Source organism: Barbus barbus (assembly GCF_936440315.1).
Source record: "Barbus barbus genome assembly, chromosome: 23".
Lineage (NCBI taxonomy): Eukaryota > Metazoa > Chordata > Actinopteri > Cypriniformes > Cyprinidae > Barbus > Barbus barbus.
In genome coordinates, this window is record NC_136751.1 from 13123354 (window position 1) to 13141640 (window position 18287).

An 18287-nucleotide genomic window follows, 5' to 3' on the forward strand; every position below is an offset into this window, starting at 1 on the left:
AATATAAATTTAAAACATGCTTTCCATTACCATTTATCTTGAGACTGGCAAGGGGGTGGGGTGACTTTATAGACGGTCCTGTTTTTGGGTGCTTTGAAACTTCTTGATTCACTTGAGACACATTCTCACATCGTGGTTGACTGATTTGAAATAACCACACCCTCTTTTTTTGTTTTTTTTTTCATTCACAACAGTAGTTGCTAGTGGGTATATAAAACAAGGTGTAATGCTCCCTTCCTATTTGGAATGGTTGCTTGCCCACCAAGAGACATGCATGCTAATCTTTTACTGACAACGACACTACTGTGTATTGCCAGGCTTTGCCCTGCTATGTGTGGGGTTAATTAAGGTACCTGCATCCTCCAAGCTTACCCTCAGCCCCCTGCACTTTTCGAGGATGGAGACTTTGTCATTGGACGGGCTGTCACCATTCATTACTATCTGAAGGCAGAAGCACTTATACATTAGACGGCCACGACCACTTGAATTCAGTGGCAGGTTACCGCTTGTTCACACATATTTCTGGGCCAATATTTAATAGGAAGAATATTATATAAAGGAAAATATTTAATATCTAATGTATTTTAAAAACACATACAAAAATCTTAGAAATTTACTTTACACTTTTGAAAAGGATGACCAGTGTAAATGCAGTGTATTTCCTTCTTGAGGATTAGTGTATGTGTGCACCTGTTGTAATAGTTGTCCCTCAATTATCTTGTGTGTGAAATGATGGATTTACAATCAAAAACCAAAGAATGTGTAGGACCTGGAGTATTATTTCTGAAGAACAGTGGGCAGTTTAACTGCTTAGGACAAACAAGAGGCTCAGGATTAGACCATTAGCATCTCGCTCAAAAATGACCAAAGAGTTTCCATAATTTTCCTATTTAAAGCTTGACGCTTCTGTAGTTACATCGTGTACTAAGACCTGACGGAAAATGAAAAGTTGCCGATCTGGCTAGGAACTACACTCTTGTTCCGGTGTAATAATCAAAGAACTTTGCTGCCGTACCATGGGTGCAGCAGGCGCAGTGATATTACGCAGCGCCTGAAAGTAGTCCCCAGCTAGGTAACTAGTTATGATATAGCCGGGGACTACTATCAGGTGCTGCGTCATATCATTGACCAAATGCTAATGGGCTAATCCGATTCAATGATCTATGCTAAGCTAAGCTAAAAGTGCTACCGCCAGACACGGAGATCAGCTGAATGGATTCAAAAATGGTAAAACTCAACTGTTTAACTCTAGGGGAGTTGTAAAATGAGCCTATTTCCAAAAAAAGGTGGAGTGTTCCTTTAAATACCGTAGCTTTTCAGGGCAGTACTAAATTAAACAAATAAATAAATAACACCAGTTCTTCTTTTTTTTAAACCATTAACATCTATTGGATTCTGAGATGTGTATGTAGACTTATCACCAAACAGCATATTAATGTATTTTTGATGCATTACTAAAAATAAACAGACATCAACACCATATCATACACCTTTCTTTTTCCACTGAGTTGCTCTTTCTTAAAACAGTAGTTTGATCAGAAGCATGTCTCCATTTTGCTCCCGTGGTTCATGAATGGCTGTTAAGCACTGATTTTTTTCGTCTTCTAGATTCTTAAGATTGTCACAAATGCCTACCTGAGTACTGGCCCAATAATGAGAAGGACAAGTGTTTTCCTAAACCAGTGGAGTTTCTCTCCTGGGATGAAATCCTTGGGATTATACTGGCTGCTTTCTCTGTTGCTGGCTCTTTAGTGGATTGAGCATAACTTTAGTATTCTACAAAAACAGGACCTCTCCGATAGTAAAAGCCAACAACTCAGAGCTAAGCTTCCTGCTTCTCTTCTCATTAACTCTGTGTTTCCTCTGTTCACTTACTTTCTTTGGACGGCCCACTGAGTGGTCCTGTATGTTGCGTCACACAGGATTTGGGATAATTTTTGTCCTCTCTATCTCATGTGTTCTAGGGAAAACAATAGTGGTGTTAATGGCCTTCAAAGCTACACTTCCAGGAAGTAATGTCATGAAATGGTTTGGGCCTCCTCAACAGAGAGGGCTTCACTCTTGTAAAGGTCCTTATATGTGTGCTTTGGTTAACAATATCCCCTCCTTACAACAATATGCAACACTACAAAGAAAAGATCATTCTAGAATGCAGTTTAGGATCAGCTATAGGTTTCTGGGCTGTACTGGGTTATATTGGCTTGCTTGCTTTCCTTTGCTTTGTTTTAGCTTTTCTTGCCCGAAAGCTGCCTGATAATGTCACGTTCCACTCAGGAAACACTGGACGAGGAGAACAGGAGATTCCAAATAGTCCTTTATTTGGTGCCAACAGATATACAAGGAGCTTGGGGAGAGACGAACATGATGTACAATACCGGACACAGGGGCAGGGAAACACAGGGCTTATAAACATGGAGAAATCAACAAGGAAGAACAGAAACAGGTGTGGGGCAATTACACACAGGGCTAGGGACTAATTAACTATTGAGCAGGGAACGAGGACAGGAACATAAAGGCCAAATATGGACACGAGAGGCAGGGGAACACGAGACACAGACTGACATTACGCCCCCCTCCGGAATGCGTGTCCTCACGCCATACACCATCCTAAGGGGAAGGGGGGTGGGCACTCTGGATGCCTCCAGGGATCAGGGGGCAGGGCTACCGGCCTCCAGGGCGGGGCCCGTTCCGGGAGCCTTGGCCGGACAGGAGACTTGGGAGGCCAGGGCGGATCTGGGGACTCGGGAGGCCAGGGCGGGTCCGGGGACTCGGGAGGCCAGGGCGGGTCAGGGGACTCGGGAGGCCAGGGCCCTATTATTTTGGACCGCCCAAGGCTGTGACCCTCTTACCCCCCCCCCCCCAAATTTTCTTGGGGAAGCTCCCTTGCAGCGCGGACTCTGTCGGGCGCTCTGGCAGCGCGGAGTTGTACGGAACAAGCGGAGACGCAGGAGGGCACGTGCGAGGGGCCGGCACGGGAGGGCAGGTGCGTGGAGCCGGCACGGGAGGGCACGTACGAAGCGCGGACACTTGGGGGCGCTCGGGAAGCGCGGACACTTGGGGCCGCTCTGGAGGAGCTGAGCTGGACGGGACCAGCGGAAACGCAGGAGAGCTGGACGGCACCAGCGGAGACGCAGGAGAGCTGGGCGGGACCAGCGGAGACGCAGGAGAGCTGGGCGGGACCAGCGGAGACGCAGGAGTCCACCTGCGAGGAGCAGGCACAGGAAGGCGCTCTTGAAGCGCAAATTCGAGGGGGCGCTCTGGAAGCGCGAGTTTGCGGGGGCGCTCTAGAAGCGCGAGTGGTGTCGGGCTTGGGAGAGCCGCGGACGATGACGGGCTGGTTCTGGCTCGGGCCCGGATGTCTCCCAGACACCGGTATATCCCTTCCCTCCAGGTCAATCCAGTGGTGTCTGGGAGGTCCACGGGGTAGTTGTAACAGGCCCCGAGCCGGAACAGGTGGAGAATCGCCGCGTCATGGAGCTCCGAACTCCTCGCGAGCCCGCAGAACTCCTCTGCATACTCCGCTGGATAAGGGCGCGGAGGCGGGCAGCGAACTCCATCGCCGTGGAGGGAGGAAAAAGCGGGAACAAACAAAAACTAATTCAAAAAACGGAAAGCAAAACGGGGGAAGAGAAGCGCCGCTTACTGTGTGGGTCCGGTATTCTGTCACGTTCCACTCAGGATACACGGGACGAGGAGAACAGGAGATTCCAAATAGTCCTTTATTTGTCGCCAACAGATACACAAGGAGCTTGGGGAGAGACGAACATGACGTACAATATCGGACACAGGGGCAGGGAAACACAGGGCTTATAAACATGGAGAAATCAACAAGGAAGAACAGAAACAGGTGTGGGGCAATTACACACAGGGCTAGGGACTAATTAACTAATGAGCAGGGAACGAGGACAGGAACAGAAAGGCCAAATATGGACAGGAGAGGCGGGGGAACACGAGACACAGACTGACAGATAACTTCAATGAGGCTAAATTCATCACATTCAGTATGCTCATATTCTGTGCTGTATGGATAACCTTTATTCCAGCTTATGTCAGCTCTCCAGGAAAATTTACTGTTGCTATTTTAGCATCAAGCTTTGGTCTGATTCTCTGTATTTTTGCTCCAAAGTGTTTCATTATTGTATTTAGGCCAGAACATAATACCAAAAAACACCTATTGGGTAAAGTACCATCAAAAGCCCTCTGAGTCACACAATAAAAGCACTGCAGAGGTGCACACAGTAATTAACATTGAATATTATATATCCGCATTATGGGTGGCGCTGGACCTTAAAGCATCAGTGGTTATTTTTTGTTTGTGCTGTATGTGCAAAAAAACATTTATATGTGTATATATATATATATATATATATATATATATATATATATATATATATATATATGTATATGTGTGTATATACAGTATATATAATAATATGCAGAAGTTGCCGTATTTGTTGTTTATTAAAAAATATTGTTTAATAAATAATATTTTATATAAATAATACTGCTAGTAGTTTTTTAGTAATAGTGTTTAATGTGGATAAATGATGTGTGTGCGCGTGTTTTTGTGTGTGTGTGTGTTTGTGATTTTAGTTACATTGTTCCGCCATTAGATGATGATAAGAGACTGTTTTTATGAGTCAGCAGTAAAGACCTTATGTTGAAAAAGACTCAGACGGAAGTTTTTACTTTTAATAACAGCTTGTAAAACGTAACCAACAAATGCATTGAGCAGCGCTGTCAATGGAAATCACCCTTAACAGATGAAAGGATAGTATGACAAAGAGCCTGTCACTTTCCTCAGTGGACATTCAAACTAATGTTTTATTGTGAATATGAGATTATGCTGAAGAAGGAATGCTGTATCTGATGCAGAGTTAATATCTCTCATAATACTCTACTGCACATAATACACTGCTTTTAATACAGTAATACAATAAGCTTTTAAAGAAGCAACTCAACATTCCTTTGTTACTAGTTCTAAAGTGACCTTTTCAAATTAGTAATGGAGGCTTGGGCCCAGCTGTTAAATTGTCAACTGTAAGGAAGTAGTTCTGCACAAAAGAGGGCTGTTAAAGACACTCGTTGTTGTTCCTAATTTATTTACACACTCATGCCATCAAACTGTTATGCAATATCACACTCGTAGACATGAAATATGGCTATATATCGGCATGCTTTGTTTACCTACGGCACTTGGTCTGCGGCCTCATGCCTATGGCCAAATCACAGACATGCCGATATATAGCCGTATCTCACGTCTACTCGTGTGATATTGCTCATGTTGCAAATTCTGTTTTCAATTTTGTTTGCATGTATGTCAACTTGGATATTTGGGCAATAAAAGGCTTTTTAATTATTAATGTCAACATGGTTATCAAGTGTTAATTATGGTTACACACAACAATAAAATACAGAATTTTTACCAAAATAAATTTGGTAAACAGTAGTAGTTGCTCCTATATATTTACAAACAATATAACAATCATAATCAAACAATATGATGAACAGGAATGGCATATTGACAGGGTTACTGTCATGCAAGCTAATAACATTTCATTTTGACATTTGTCCAGTCATTCCCTTTTTAGTATTTAAATCAGGCCTTAACAGAATTACATAACATTTAGGTACAAAAATACAAAACAGAAGTCCAAAAGCGGAAGCAAGAATGGCAAATATCTCAACAGCCACTGTGTATTTCCCTGGTGAGCTGTTGTATGCTGGTATAAATGAGATCCACACAGCAAAAAATATAAGCATACTAAATGTAATGAGCTTTGCTTCATTAAATGTATCTGGAAGTTTCCTTCCAAGGAAGGCAAGGGCGAAACACATACAAGAGAGTAATCCGATATAACCCAGCACCAGGTAAAATCCTAGTGGCCACACATCTTTACATTCAAGTACAATCTTACCACCCTGATAGGACGTGTTTTTGTAGGGGTAAGGAGGTGCTAGTGCCAGCCAGCAAGCACACAAGATAACTTGGCCTGTCGTGCAACAGAAAATGAAAACCCTTTGCTGTGGAGGGCCAAATAATTTTAGAGAAATGGAACCAGGCATAGTGGAACGAAAGGCCAAAAGCACTACAATGGTCTTGACCAGTATGCATGAGATACATAGAACAAAGCTGATCCCAAACGCAGCTTGTCGGGCACGGCATGTCCATGGTGAGGGCCGGCCCACAAACACCAGTGAGCAAAGGAAGCAAAGTTTGAGAGACAACAGCAGTAGAAAACTCATCTCAGAGTTGTTGGCCTTAACTATGGGTGTGCTTCTAAAAAGGAAGAAAATCACTGTGATAAGAGTTGCCACAGCGACTCCAACGAGAGACAAAGATATGAGAATTATTCCCATGATTTCATGGTATGAGAGAAACTCCTCTATGCCAGCAACACAAGAAACCCTTTCGTTGTTTGGCCAGTAGTACTGGGGACACTTGATACACTCAGTAGCACCTAGTAGAGAGAAACAGACACTTTAGGTCAACCAGATTTCCAAAATGTATACGATATTATTACACAACTCTGTGGAAAAATCACTTTTGGAATACTTGATTTTTTTATTCTGAATATTGATCGTGGCATTCAGCAGTCAAATGTTTACTAAAATTCACAGTCATCCATAATTCTGTACCGGTTAGATAGTTCATAACGGGTCAGGTGGGTCACAACTCAAACCTGCATTACTTTATTATCACATTGCTGTCTTGTTCCATATTATGGTAACCGGGAGGGGACATGTTCACTTAGTTCACTTAGTTCACTTGGTTCACTTAATTTTGTCATGGTCACGACTTATTAACTCTTGGGAATGTGATATGTCGTGGCCACAAGATCATTTTGTCAAGGTAACAGCATCCTCATGTCATGGCCATGAGATGTGAAGTTGTGGCCTCAAGATCCTATGTTGAAGGAAAAACATCCATTTCTTGTGGCCACGACTTCTTATGTTGAGGGAACTATATGTTTTTCGTGTGGCCACAAGTTTAATTCGTAAACAAACATGTTGTCAAACTGATGAAGATGTTTTCTTAATATGCAGCACATTGAGCTCTCTCGGCCACCGTACTCAATGCTAGATCATTTGTCTTTTTTTTTTAAACCTTATAATTTACTATTTTCTTAGCAGAAGTGTTAAGATAATTCCATTCATCCATTCTCCAAACCACTTGTGGTCATAGGGCTTTAAGCTAATACACAGTTAGAATTATACAATAATTTATACTCAAATCAATATTTTAAGTCCATATATTTATTTATTTGGTGAGTAGCCATATAATAAGTGAGACACTGAACAGGCAGCTGGTCATTATCACAAAATAAAACTGTCCACATCGGTGACCTGATCAGTTTATTTGGTGATAATGTGTAGCTCCTGCTGATAGATAGATAGATAGATAGATAGATAGATAGATAGATAGATAGATAGATAGATAGATAGATAGATAGATAGATAGATAGATAGATAGATAGATAGATAGATATTTACCTGAGATATTGCTAACTTCCCCTTCAGCACAGGGCAAACAATCAAAGCAGCAGACAGGCTGTCCAGGTCGAGTGGCCTGCCGTGTTCCAGGGGGGCAAGGAGGGGTGCATAAGGAAACAGGAACCTAGGTAGAAAACATTATAAAATCAGGAGACTAATAGCTAAGAGCTTCACAACTGTTTGCCATTCAAGCACAGGCTCACCTCAGTGTGTCCCCCTGCCCACTGAATTAACCCCTCATCTATCCTAAGCTGCTGTCCATGTGGGGCAGATCCATCATAGGTGCCCACCATCTGAAACTGGATTGTACCTCTGTCATTTTTCTGCCAGTTAATTATGTCATAGAGGGGCACAGGCTCTCCGTTGTTGTCAAAATACACCTTCTCATTGAACTGGTTTGTAAAATGTACTTTCTTCAGGTAGTGAAGGAGCTATTGAATTAGTTAAAGCAAGCAAAAAATAAATAAGAATTTCTACACGTTTTATAACACACTCACACACACACACACATGCTTATTACCTGCCATGGAGAGAAATTTGATTCAGTCTTGCAGATGTGATCTGAGCTTTGTTCCTTAGAACCACATTGCAACAGCTGGTGTAGAGCATGAGCAATAGCATACACTGCTTTATAGACATTGTATGAAATTCTCACCCTTGATACATCAGTATAGCTATTCTCAGTCTCCATTAGATCCTCTGAACCAGTACAGAGTGATGACAACTCAGAATCACCACTATCCTTATAACCTAGCCTACATCCAAACAGTTCCTCCCAAAACATGTTGGTGAAAACAGATTCAGGTCTAGGTGAGGGTCTAATCCTGAGGAGAAACTCAGCCAAGCCTGGAATAGTGGTGCCCCTAAAGGCAAATCCCACTGTTCCAGCCAGGACATGGTGAAGCTCGGGGATAGTGAGAAGTTTGGCTGTCACCCAGGCTTCACTGGCCACCCATTGCCTCCTTGTTAGATTCCTATGAGCCGCTTCAACCAAGAGCTCCAGCAGCTGTCCTTCAGTGGCAAATGCTATAATCACTTGTGCAGTGGAACCCTCCAGGCTATTAAGAATTGCATGTATTTGTGCCTGGGAAGGTGTTTTGGGTATAGTGTGGTGAAAGGCTATACAGCCACCAAGTCTTTCAAGCTGCTCGGTAAAGGCCTGGATGCCATAGTGACTGTAGTCATCATCTGTGCCCACTGTACCCACCCAGCGCCAGCCAAAGTGGGAAACCAACTGGACCAGTCCCTGCACCTGAAATACATCACTGGGCACAGTACGCAGGAAAGAAGGGTATTCCTTCTTATCTGTGAGACAGGTGCAGGTTGCAAAGTAGCTTATCTTGAAAGACAAGAAAGACAAAAAGAAAAAAGGGAGATGTGAAAGCATGGATTTGTCTGATTGTTTCGGCAGAAGGTTTTTTTATTTTATTTTTCTCTCTCTCTCTCTCTCTCTCTCAAAATTGACCAATAAAAGCATTATAACAGTGTACAGAAATATGTCTTAAACATCTTTTGCTGCACTGATCAGGTTATAGATGCTGATCTATTTTATTTATTTATTTATTTGTCCCTAGAAGATGTTTCCCTTTTTTGGTGCTAAAAACAAGTACAACTTGGGCAAATGATAACGTATTTTTGACATTAGCTAATTCGCAGGAACATATATAATCAATAGTATGCACTAGAATCAATAGAATAAATAGTATACTAAAACCCAGAGGAAAGCTTATGAGTAACTTATTACAGAGATGATGCATTCGAAAGAAAAGCCTGTTTGTTTTATTATTATATATATATATTTTTTTTTTGCACTTTCATTAATAAAACAAATAATCTGACAACAAATGTTAGTTATTCAATAATATGTAACAACAGGACAAATAGTTTATAGCACTGGTCATTTCTGATTTGTTTTTATGAGCATTAAAGGTTTCAATAAATGCAGGCTCTTTGAAGACACAACATGAAAATCAGTGTTAAAATGCTCACAAAGCAGTTTGCACAAAGGAGTTTGACCATATGTTTAATACATAATGTTAAAAAGCTCACAGCTATGCTTTTTGATTATAACTTTAGATTTTTATAACAGCAGCAGATGGAAAATGTCTTGACTGAAATTTCACACAATCATGTGTTGTTTAACAAAGAAATAAGTGAATACATAAATTAACAGCAATACATAGATAAAATAAATATCTGGAATTATCATCTCTTACAAGACTCTTACCAGTGGAATTCCAAATGGACCCAAAGTTTGTGCCACAGCCCGTGTGGGCGATGATGATGCCAGACCGATGACAGCTGGCACTGGGGCAGTGGAAAAGCATTTGGCACTGTCATCAGCATTAGCCTTTGTTTGACTGGAGGTGCCATTCACCAGGAAAAGCATGCTTCGCAGACTGGTGTGCACATGATCACAGCTATCCAAGATCCGATAACCTAGTGTCACTCCTGGTAATAAACTAGAGTTACTGTTAATTTCTTCAATGGCAAACACCATTGTTTGGACCCAGCGGAATGCACGAAAATCAAACCTGTTGAAAAGATGAGGAGAGAGCAAAAAAGGAGAGAGCTGGGTATAGCAGTAGTGAGAAGTTAACAAAGAGGCTTATTCTGAGGAGAACAGTTCACAGAAGTGATAAACATCCTTATTTTACCATAATAATACAGTAAATGTTATGGGTAACAGTGTGGATCTCATTCACATTACATGTATGTATGCTTATTATTTTAAACCAACTGGTATTTTATTTTATCTTTTCGTTGCTGATCTTCATTGTCTGCATGTTGTTACACACACCCGCTGCACTCTTGATGCTGTGGCCGTTCAGAGTAATTATGTTCAGTTTCTGGGGCTATATAGTGCACGGGAAACAGCCCTCCAATTACAATATCACCATCCTTTTCCAGTACTGGTGAATTAAAATCACCCAGTGTCCAGCACCTATTGTCCAATGCATTGCAGAAAGCTACTGAGAAGTACAGCAGAAGCAACAGACCAAGTGGTACCAGTTTAGTCACTGGCATCTTATTGGCCATTGCTGAAGCTTTCAAATCCAACCATGGAAACAGCTAGTGAGGACCCCATCCAGAATGTCTGGAAGTCTAGAGTTCTCAGTTATAAAAGATGTGTCAAGATACCAAACGTAACATCAGATGAGACTGGCCAATGATATACATTGTGGGTGGAGTAGTAACTTAGGTCATGTGATAGTGCTTCAGATCAAGGTGCCTTGAAATGTATCAAGGATCCTAAAATAGTGGAAAATCATTACATTATGAATGTTATCATTACCAGCTTTGAATTGTGAAACATTAAAACAATTCCATAAGCTACAATAGTTTACATATTCCCTGCAGATATGCTATAAACAACCACTTTGTTTTAAATATAATTTGAAATTAGAACAGAATAATTATTTGAAAGCTTCAAAATAATTTGGATGATTAGATTATCATTTTATTTTACCTCTTATTGTATGTGGATTATATTAAAAATGATCAAATTATCATTCTGCTGGAATCATGTGAGCCAGGACGAAGCGTGTACAAGTGTGTCCTGAGACAGCCATAGAACATTTTCCTCTGTAGAAGACAATTAATTTGAGCAAATTTCCATACATCACAGTTTTAGGCCTGGATAGAACACATTCAGGGTATTTTTCGAAAGAAAAAAAAATGTTTGAAGGTTTAACTGTGAAAACTCCTCATCCTTGGTCTTTAAAAAAATTACTGACATTGACTGAATGACTGAATTCACTACTTCTATGAAAATGTGATCATATTTTATAATTTTCATTTCAATCTGGCTAATTCTCAAATTGTTCATCGTAAACAAATGTGTAAGAAAAACACTATGGGGATTCAAATCAGAATATGACTTTCTGTTACAGAATATGTCCTCTGTAGTGGACACCAGGGCATACAGCATGATTATTAGGGTTGCTAAGGTGTTGATCTCATTAATAAACTTCTTTTTCATTACATGTTGCCCCAAAAACATATTCATATGTAAATTAGATACAATGTATATATACAATGTAAAGAAAGGGAATACCCTTTTATGGTCATGTTTACACACATATTGCAAATTAGAATATCAAATAATTATGTAATAGATTGCATAACATAGTTCAGAATCATCTTTTTCTTAGAATCATCAAAAAAAAAACTGGCCTGATGTCCAGAGAACCTAGCATAAAATATAAACTATAAAATACATCTCTCTCTCTCTCTCTCTCTCTCTCTCTCTCTCTCTCTCTCTCTCTCTCTCACTCTCACTCTCTCTCTCTCTCTCTCTCTCTCTCTCTCTCTCTCTCTCTCTCTCTCTCACTCTCTCTCACTCTCTCTCTCACTCTCTCTCTGATTTATTTGTTACTTCAATGATAAAGAAGAAAGGGTAGGCTGATAAACACTCACTCACAGAGCTACTGTTTGCCTCACCAAGGCTATTCCAGCTCTTTATGAAGGGGAATCTATGTGCATTTGAGAATGGATGTCTGTATTTTTATATGTTTGTAAGGGATGCCGAGTAGGTAAAGGTTGGTTTATCAGATAAAGTGAGAAATGACAGAGCTTGTCATTAGGTGACTGCCATCTACTGGATATATTAAAGAACACACTCCCCCACCCAACCTTCTTTTTTTTTTTTTTTGTGCATTAGAATCACAATCCCCTTTTTTTTGAGAACTGGAAAGTTAGATTTGTTAAACTATTGCTATTAACATAAAATAAGCCTACCATAGAAAGTGGATATCATAACATTACATGGTCCCAGTTCTCTGTAAATTGTGACCATTTATTTAATTTATTTTTCTTTTTAAACTTTATTTATTTTTATTTTTTGTTGTTAAAAAGAGAATGTTTATTGCTAGAAAATAACAAATAGCACACCTCTGAGTTGGTAACTGTGTTGCATTTATTCTATTCTGTTCAAATTCTGAAACTCTGAATAAAATTATAAAACAATAGAAGGAAACATGCAGAACAAAGTCTATGTTTTTATTTATTTGATAGATTATTATTATTATTATTATTGTTATTACTTTAGAACTGACTGTCTAATGAAAGGTTTGCAATGTGTTGAGATGAGAGAGATCAAGAGATCAACTTATCATTCTTTTTTTTTTTTTTTTTTGTGATGATATTCTGATATTCTTTAGGATAACTGAATGTAAACATTGTGCTGCCTTTTCTAGATTATATATGGCAAGTTCCCAGCAGGCACAAGCTATGGTATATGCCATAAATGAGATCAATAACAATCCTAACCTGTTGCCTAACATCACCCTCGGTTATCATCTGTATGACAACTGTGTGAAGCTTGGACTGGCATTCAGGTCTGCAACCACCCTGCTTAGTGGGACAGAGGAGACTGTTTCCAATTTCAACTGCACTGGCCCTCCTCCAGTAATTGGGATTGTGGGTGATCCTGGATCCACTCACTGTATAGCAATCTCCAGTGTGCTGGGACTATTTCGAATACCTATGGTACGATGAGTTATATATACAATTCTATTACCTTTCACAAAATGTTTCATTTTGTCTGCTATAACAATGATTTTTGTCATTATAATCTCTCCTATAAGGTTAGCTACTACGCCACCTGCTCCTGTTTGAGGGACAGGAAAAAGTATCCCTCTTTCTTCAGAACAATCCCCAGTGATGCCTTCCAGGTGCGGGCTATGATTCAGATTTTGAGGCATTTTGGATGGACTTGGGTTGGTCTTGTCTACAGTGATGATGACTATGGCATCAATGCTGCTCAGTCCTTCCAAAAGGAAGTGCAATTGTTTGGAGGTTGTGTTTCTTTTTCTGAAATCTTACCTCTTGATTACAACCACGTAGACATCCAGCGCATTGTAAAGGGAATTCAGCAAGAGTGGTGGTGGTGTTCTCCACAGAAGCCTATCTGCTGCCTTTGATGGATGAGGTGGCATTGCAGAATGTTACAGGCAAGCAGTGGATTGCAAGTGAAGCTTGGGCCACCTCACCTGTGTTTCACACTCAGCATCTTCTGCCCTTTCTAGGACGCACTCTGGGCATTGTCATCCGTCGAGGAGAGATTCAGGGACTTCATGAATTTCTCCTACGCCTCCATCCTGACAGTAATTTGAGAAATAATATGGTGAGAATCTTCTGGGAGAACATGTTTGGGTGCAGCTTTGACACTGGAGGTAGAGAGGGAGAAAAAATGTGTACAGGATAGGAAGATTTAAGCAGCACAGAAATAGCATACACTGATGTATCAGAGCTGAGGGCCTCATATAATGTGTATAAGGCAGTTTATGCCCTGGCACATGCACTGCATGGCCTTATGCAGTGTGAGGAGGGTAGTGGGCCATTCAGTGGGAACAGATGTGGCGATATAAGCAACCTGAAAACCTGTCAGGTAAGACTCCTGTGGACAGAAGCATAGCTTATCAGTTATACTGTTAATTTCAAATTTTATAGGATAGCTAAATGGAAAAAACAAACAAACAAAAAAACAAACTAAAATGGATATGTTCTGTCTACAAACTGTGCAGCTGGTTCACTAGCTACAGAAGGTGAACTTCACCACAGGCTTTGGGGACCATGTGTCATTTGATGAGAATGGAGATGCTCTGGCCATTTATGATGTGATGAACTGGCAGCCAAGCTCTGATGGATCAATAGTTGCTAGAACAGTTGGTGTGGAAGGTGCAGCAATGGGGAAGGTGCTCACATTGGTGGAGGATGCAATATACTGGAACTTAGAGACAAATAAAGTATGTCTTTATCAATCTTTTAAACTATTGAGACAGAACCCTCCTATGAAATCATATTATGTGTGCAATTTTTGCTGAAGGAAGTATACTTTTTTGTAAATTATACAAACATACTGTACAATATGTGTGTATGTTTGTGTGTGTGTGTTTTATGTGTTCTTCAGCCCCAACAGTCTGTGTGCAGTGAGAGCTGCCCCCCAGACACCAGGTGAGCCAGAAGGAAGGGCCTCCCTGTTTGCTGTTTTGACTGCCTGCCATGTGCAGATGGAGAGATTTCTAATATATCAGGTAAAGAGAGTCATGCCAGCAAAATTACAACAGTTGAAACAGTATTATTATTTAATCACAGTATGCCTCTGTGTAACAAAGTTCGAGGGAAGGAAGGAAGAAGTCCAAGTCGGCTCGGGTAATTTATTCAATACTTTTAAAAAGAAAACACTCGTGCTCTCCGGCACTTCCAATAAACATAAGTTCACAGCACTTTGGTGGTTCTCTGCAATGCAGCCATAGTTGTCTCCCCCGAGTCCTCAGTCTGTCTCTCTCTCCCACTTCCTTCCTCTCTGTGGCTTTTATGTTCTCTCCATGCCAAACACTAGAAACGAGAAACAGGTGAATGTCATCTTGCACTTGACCCACTTACTCACCGCTCGTCTCCAACCTCTCTCTCCCGCTGCAGACTCTGCTAACCACGCCCCCCTTACCACATACCCCCACCGCCCGACTCAGGCTGGGGAGCCCTCCGGCCTGCAACCCCCCCCCCCCCAACCCCCATTCCTGGAGAGGAAGTCCACCACAGCCATCTGTGCCCCCGGCCTGTGGATCACTTTGAACTTAAAGGGCTGGAGGGCCAGATACCAACGGGTAATCCGCGTGTTGGTATCTTTCATGCGATGGAGCCACTGCAGGGGCGGCCCACCAGATCGCTAGACACTCCTTTTCAATGGTGCTGTACATAGTCTCTCTCTTTGAGAGCTTGCGACTGATGTACAGCACCGCCGCTCTTCACCCTCTATCTCCTGGGCCAGGATGGCTCCAAGCCCCCTGTCTGATGCATCTGTCTGCAGCAAGAAGGGGAGAGAAAAATTAGGATAGTGCAACAGCGGTCCGCCACACAGAGCAGCCTTTACCTGGGTGAAAGCCTGCTGACACAGCTACGTCCACTGGACCGGATCTGGTACTTCCTTTTTAGTGAGGTCAGTCAGCAGGCTGGTGAGGTCCGAATAATTAGGCACAAACCTTCTATAATATCCCGCCAGCCCCAGGAACTGCCTCACCTCATTTTTGGTGTTGGGTCTCGGGCAGGTCGCAACCGCTGCGGTTTTATTAATTTGGGGACGCACCTGCCCGTGGCCCAAGTGGAAGCCCAGATACCTGACCTCCACACGCCCAACCGCACACTTCCTCGGGTTAGCCGTCAGTCCGGCCCCCCTCAGCGCTCTCAGCATGGCCCGCAAATGCTGCATATGATATGCCGCTGCCAGCCGTTACTATAGATGATGATGTCATCTAGATACGCAGCGGCATATGCTGCATGCGGCCGCAGAATTTTATCCATGAGGTGCTGAAACGTGGCCGGCACCCCGAATAAACCGAACGGAAGTGTAACAAATTTGTGTTATCCGAACGGTGTTGTGAAGGCTGTTTTTTCTTTGGACAACGGTGATAAGGGGATCTGCCAATATCCTTTAGTTAAGTCCAGTGTCGAATAAAATCGAGCTGTGCCCAGCCGATCAAGCAGTTCGTTAACCCCGTGGCATTGGATATGCATCGAATTTCGACACAGCGTTCACCTTGTGATAATCCACACAGAATCGTACAGAGCCGTCTGTTTTAGGTACTAAAACTATGGGGCTCGCCCCAATCGCTATGGGATTCCTCTATTACTCCCATCTCTAGCATAGCTTCTAATTCTGCCTGAACTACCTTTTTTTGTGTTCAGGTAAACAATACGGCCGGCTGCGAATCACCACCCCCGGCTCAGTCTCTATGTGGTGCTGTATGAGGTCGGTTCGCCCAGGCAGGGGTGAGAACACATCCGCAAACGCGGCTTGTGGCTTGGCTACATCAGCGAGCTGCGAGGGCGAGAGGTGGTCTCCCCCAGGGGCCAGGGCTAGAGATTGTGGTTTGGTATTTACCTCTGGCCCGAGATCCTCCTCCCCACTCACTGCCATCGCCAGCATCACTGACTCCGTCTCACTCCACTTTTTGAGGAGGTTGAGGTGATAAATCTGATGTGCCCCGTTCCAGTCTGTACAAATCACCTCATAATTAAAATCCCCAACTCGCCGTGCGACATCAAAGGGTCCTTGCCACTTCACGAGTAATTTAAAGCTAGACGTAGGCAGTAATACAAGTACTTTTTCTCCCGGTGAAAATTTATGTAGCCTGGTTCCCCGGTTGTACAGCCGGCTCTGCCGGTCCTGGGACTGTAACAAATTCTCCATCGACAGCCGCCCCAAAGTGTGGAGTTTTGCTCTCAGGTCCAGCACGTATTGAATTTCATTTCGGCTGTCTGAAGGTCCATCCTCCCAAGTTTCTCTCAGGACATCCAGCACCCCACGGGGCTGACGACCAAAAAGAAGCTCAAAGGGGGAAAACCCCATGGAGGCTTGCAGGACCTCCCGCACAGCGAACAAGAGGGGTTCCAGCCACCTGTCCCAATTTTGGCGTCTTCGTGGACGAACTTCCGAATCATGGTTTTTAATGTGCAATTAAATCGTGCCACCAGACCGTCTGTTTGTGGGTGATAGACGCTGGTGCGAATCGATTTAATGACCAACAATTTGTACAGTTCGCGTAACGTCCGTGACATAAACACCGTGCCTTGATCAGTGAGAATCTCTTTCGATATTCCCACTCGGGAGATTAACGAAAACAGTGCGTTCGCCACACTTTTTGCTGAAATGTTGCGAAGCGCCACCGCTTCTGGGTATCGGGTTGTATAGTCCACCAGCACTAATGCAAAGCGATGCCCGCATGCTGATCGTTCTAATGGCCCGATGAGGTCCATACCAATTCTTTCGAAGGGGACCTGCATTAGAGGAAGAGGGCGCAATGGCGCTTTTGGGGAGGCCGATGGATTTACCAGCTGACATTCACGACAAGCCCGCGCACCACCTGCGCACATTCTTGTGAATGCCCGGCCAAAAGAATTGGGTCATGAGAAGATTTAGTGTTGCTGCCTGCCCTAAATGTCCCACCATTGGATTACAGTGAGCCGCCTGGAATAGCATTTCCCGATGGCTTTTTGGTAATAATAACTGGGTTGTGTCCTGCTTTGTCTAAGCGTCTTGTGTCATTCAGTACAACCGATCCTTCAAAATAGCAAAATAGGGATAGGAGAGGGGACGGGCAGGCTGGAGACACTGACTGTCGATGGTCTGGACCTGTTCAAAAGCCCATTTTAGTGACTCGTCTTGGGACTGTTACAGGGGAAAATCATTGCGTTCAGGAAGATTAGCCTCTCATTCGCGCTCTCTTCCCTCAGCTCAGTATCCCGCGGCCCTGGTTCAGCCATTCCCACCTGCGTGTCCATGCCCTTCTCCAGCTTTCTCTTTTCACAAGAGACATCCGCACACAAATACCCCAATAATTGACTAAATGCTGGCCAATTTGATCCCAAAATCAGCGGATGCCGGAGGTGCGTTTTAACTGCCACCTCCAAACTATGCTTTTGCCCCCGAAATTGAATAAGCGTGGACATTAGAGGGTATTTCACCATATCCGCGTGTACGCACCGAACTGGAACCATGCGGCTTTTATCCAATGCCTCGAGCTGAATCAGGCTTTGGTGGATTGAGGTCTGGTTACAACCGGAATCCACCAAAGCGAGATAAGTACCCCCCTTAATACTCACAGGTATTTGGTACAGGTCAGCTTGATCGGGGGCAGCCTGTGGGGCGTCCAGGACCCGGATCAGTGCCCCCACCTCCATAACTGGGCACCGGTCCATGAAATGCCCCAGGTTCCCGCACCGCCGGCAGGCCGGTCCAGGCCTCCCCGCTGCCCTAGTGGCAGGAAGCGGGTCAAGGGACTGACGTGGAG

At 43.0% G+C, this 18287-nt stretch overlaps 1 protein-coding gene and 1 pseudogene across 2 annotated transcripts; one reads left to right on the forward strand and one right to left on the reverse strand.

Annotated features, from left to right (window-relative positions):
• Positions 1-5556: 5556 nt before the first annotated feature.
• On the reverse strand, positions 5557-10521 carry LOC306843132 (extracellular calcium-sensing receptor-like; the record flags this gene model as incomplete). Its single annotated transcript, XM_079374423.1, has 6 exons — positions 5557-6461; positions 7495-7618; positions 7698-7925; positions 8015-8833; positions 9722-10028; positions 10295-10521. 6 exons carry the CDS (start codon positions 10519-10521, stop codon positions 5557-5559), a joined length of 2610 nt encoding a protein of 869 aa, XP_079230549.1.
• A 2205-nt stretch (positions 10522-12726) lies between these two features.
• Positions 12727-15736, forward strand: LOC306843001 (extracellular calcium-sensing receptor-like; annotated as a pseudogene). The gene is made up of 6 exons: positions 12727-12984; positions 13083-13621; positions 13775-13885; positions 14034-14243; positions 15308-15452; positions 15546-15736. The product of its transcript is annotated as an extracellular calcium-sensing receptor-like (transcript).
• The last annotated feature ends 2551 nt before the right edge of the window (positions 15737-18287 follow it).